Consider the following 3125-nt stretch of genomic DNA (forward strand, 5'->3'; position numbering starts at 1 on the left):
AAAAACAATAATCATATGTTCCATACATGAGGTGACCGTATACACTTTTTTGTTTGTTGGTTGATATAAATTACTGTTTATATATATTTATAATAAAAAAATGCACAAAATGAAAACAAATGCATATAGTCAATTGTAATAAGTGTTTTACTGTGTAGTTTTTCAAGCAATAATAAGCTCCGGTATCTGCACCAAACAAAATTTTTCTGTATGGTCACTCTTAAAAGTATAATCAATGTTTATTGTCGGAAAGTTTGTAAACAATGTATTGCGTTGCAGGAAAATGTTTCATTAAATAATGAAAAAACTAACTGAAAAAGTTCATTCTGAAGAGCAACAAAATGAAGTAGTATGGATAAAACGTAAAGATGTGAAAAATGCTGATATAACGTTAGAAAACCCTGATAAACTTCCAATTGTTTATTCTAAGCGGTATGGGGTGAAGTTCTGTTGTCTTGAAAAATTGCATCCTTTTGATGCAGCAAAAGGTTTTCATATAGCGAAGGTAAAATTGAATACTAATTGATTAAAAATATGCCAAGATTAATTTAGTGAATTTTTATTTTTAGTTGCTAAAGGAATATGAATTTTATACGCCTGGCCAATTTTATGAACCAACAGAAATTACCAAAGAAGAACTGCTTAAAGTGCATACCACGAAATATTTAAATAGTTTAAAGGTTTTCTTAATCCCTTCTAAGGGTTTATTTTTATTTTTTAAAATATCAATTTTTAGTGGAGCTTGAATGCTGCTCGTATATCGGAAATACCGCCCTTGATATTTGTTCCAAATTATTTAGTTCAACGAGGTTATTTGCGACCTATGCGTTTTCAAACTGCCGGTTCTATACTTGCTGGGAAACTAGCCATTCGCAATGGATGGGCTATAAATTTAGGTGGAGGATTTCACCACTGTTGCTCTTATAAAGGTGGAGGTTTCTGTGCTTATGCTGATATCACTTTGTTAATAACAAAAGTTTTTGAAGAGGAGGAATCTGTATCAACTGCAATGATTGTTGACTTGGATGCACATCAAGGAAATGGTCACGAACGTGATTTTGTAAATAATGAAAACGTTTTTATATTGGATATGTATAATGCTGCAATATATCCACGAGACCATCAAGCTAAAGTAGCTATACGTTGCGCTGCCGAACTACAACCACGCACTGAAGATATTTTATATATGAAAAAACTGAAAAGGTTGTAAACATATATATTTATATATGTATATATATCCATATATGTACTTTAATTACAGTTCCTTAACAAGATCACTCAAAGAATTTCATCCAAATATCGTTGTTTATAATGCTGGTACTGATGTGCTTAAAGGCGATCCCTTAGGATTATTGGATATAACTCCAGATGGTGTTATTGAACGTGATGAATATGTTTTTTCAACTTGTCGCGAGCATAACATTCCGATAGTTATGCTACTTAGTGGTGGTTATTTAAAATCATCTGCAAAAGTGATTGCAGATTCGATTCTTAATTTAAAGGCTAAGGGTTTATTAAACTATTAATAAATTAAAGCTCTTTAAAAAACTCTTCAATGTATCACAACTAAAGATATAAAATAGACAAATACAATTTATTTTATTTTTATTTTGTGCTTAACAAGCTGTGATTGATGAAGTATTGTATCTCAGGTTAGATTAAAACTGTATTTTTATTTACACTTCATGCAAAACAGAGATAAAGAATTTGTGAAAAAGTAGTGATTAAAGCAAATAATTTAATATAAATTATTTTATTATCTTATATGTGTGACTTTGTTAAATTTCGTAGACAAAAGCTTTCAAAAGAGTACCTAATATAATATTCTGCTTCTAATTCAATCTAATATGCACATATAATAAGATATGTTGTTTGGTTTATGTTTGCTTATAAAATAAAAATCTAGCAAGTGTAGAGAATTTAAATAAACGCATGATTATAAATAAGTTGTAGCAAAAATACCTATTTAATGGAATTTTATTAATTATTTTGCTGCTATCATAAAGATTTCCCTCTCCGTGTTTTTCTAACTCTCTTAGAATGGGAAATGTAGATTTTATTAAATTTAAAATGAATGGCGAAATATGCAGACTTATGAATATGTAGATACTAAACCATTACTAAATAAAAAAGGATTATGTTGCGTCGAGATTTGCACCTAACAGCCACTCAATATCTGCGATTTAGTGTCACTTCAGTTTTAATCACGGTTTCACATTTTCAAAGGATATGAGAATCATGTGAACTTTTCCAATATAAGTGTGGAACTACCTATTCTACTACTAAACCTACTACAAATAAATTAAAAAAAACACCTTTGAGTGCAAACTGATAAAGTTTGTTGAAAAAAAGGTCTTAGTTAAGCGTCTAATACAACAATAATAGCTTTGGAACTTTCATTGATAGTAAACTGAAGTCCTTCACTTTTGATAACCGAATTAATAAGATAACCTTGTTCACAAATTCTGCCAATTTGGAATCTATAAATGTATCATGCTCCAATTCCTGTCTAATAAAACTTTCAAAGTCAATCTCTAATCATAAATTTGTTCAACCTCAGATAATAAGTTTTATTATATACGATATTATTTTTTTAATCTTCTCATTCAATATATTATCACAACTAATAGCATATTTGTCTAACCATGTTATTGTTTATAAAGTTCTTTAATACTATGATTGAAATCAGTGATTAATCTTTCTTCAATGACACTAACATCAAATTTGGTATAGACGGAGCTTATGCACCATTATAATAATTTGTTTGACTTTACATATATGCTAAATGGAAGTGGGAGTGAGAATACAAGTTAGTTAGTGTCGAAATACATAGAACTTAGTAAATACTAACGCAATCAAACCACTGTTCACTCCAAGTTAACATATGCTAAACAATATGTAAGAATCCCTTATATTATTGACTTCTAAATATTGCTAATATATAACACAAAATATATGTTATTCTGTATATGTTAGCGAATATATCTTTACAAATCTTTATTGCTAAATATGTATTAATATACATTCGATTATATTATATTACATTTGTAATTAATCCAACATTTTTTATTAATTTCTTCAATATGTAAAGCAATAATATTAAAAAAAAATTTTATATAAATTTT

The 3125-nt window shown here is 28.4% G+C and overlaps 1 protein-coding gene across 1 annotated transcript; it reads left to right on the plus strand.

Moving 5' to 3' along the window:
* Positions 1 to 252: 252 nt before the first annotated feature.
* On the plus strand, positions 253 to 1593 carry LOC119683882 (histone deacetylase 11-like). Its single transcript, XM_038097756.1, has 4 exons — positions 253 to 505; positions 570 to 680; positions 737 to 1203; positions 1262 to 1593. The coding sequence occupies exons 1-4, from the start codon at positions 299 to 301 to the stop codon at positions 1524 to 1526; spliced, it is 1050 nt and encodes a 349-aa protein (XP_037953684.1). The 5' UTR covers positions 253 to 298; the 3' UTR covers positions 1527 to 1593.
* Positions 1594 to 3125: the final 1532 nt, after the last annotated feature.

This window comes from Teleopsis dalmanni, chromosome 2 (assembly GCF_002237135.1).
Source record: "Teleopsis dalmanni isolate 2A chromosome 2, ASM223713v2, whole genome shotgun sequence".
In the NCBI taxonomy this organism is placed as follows: domain Eukaryota; kingdom Metazoa; phylum Arthropoda; class Insecta; order Diptera; family Diopsidae; genus Teleopsis; species Teleopsis dalmanni.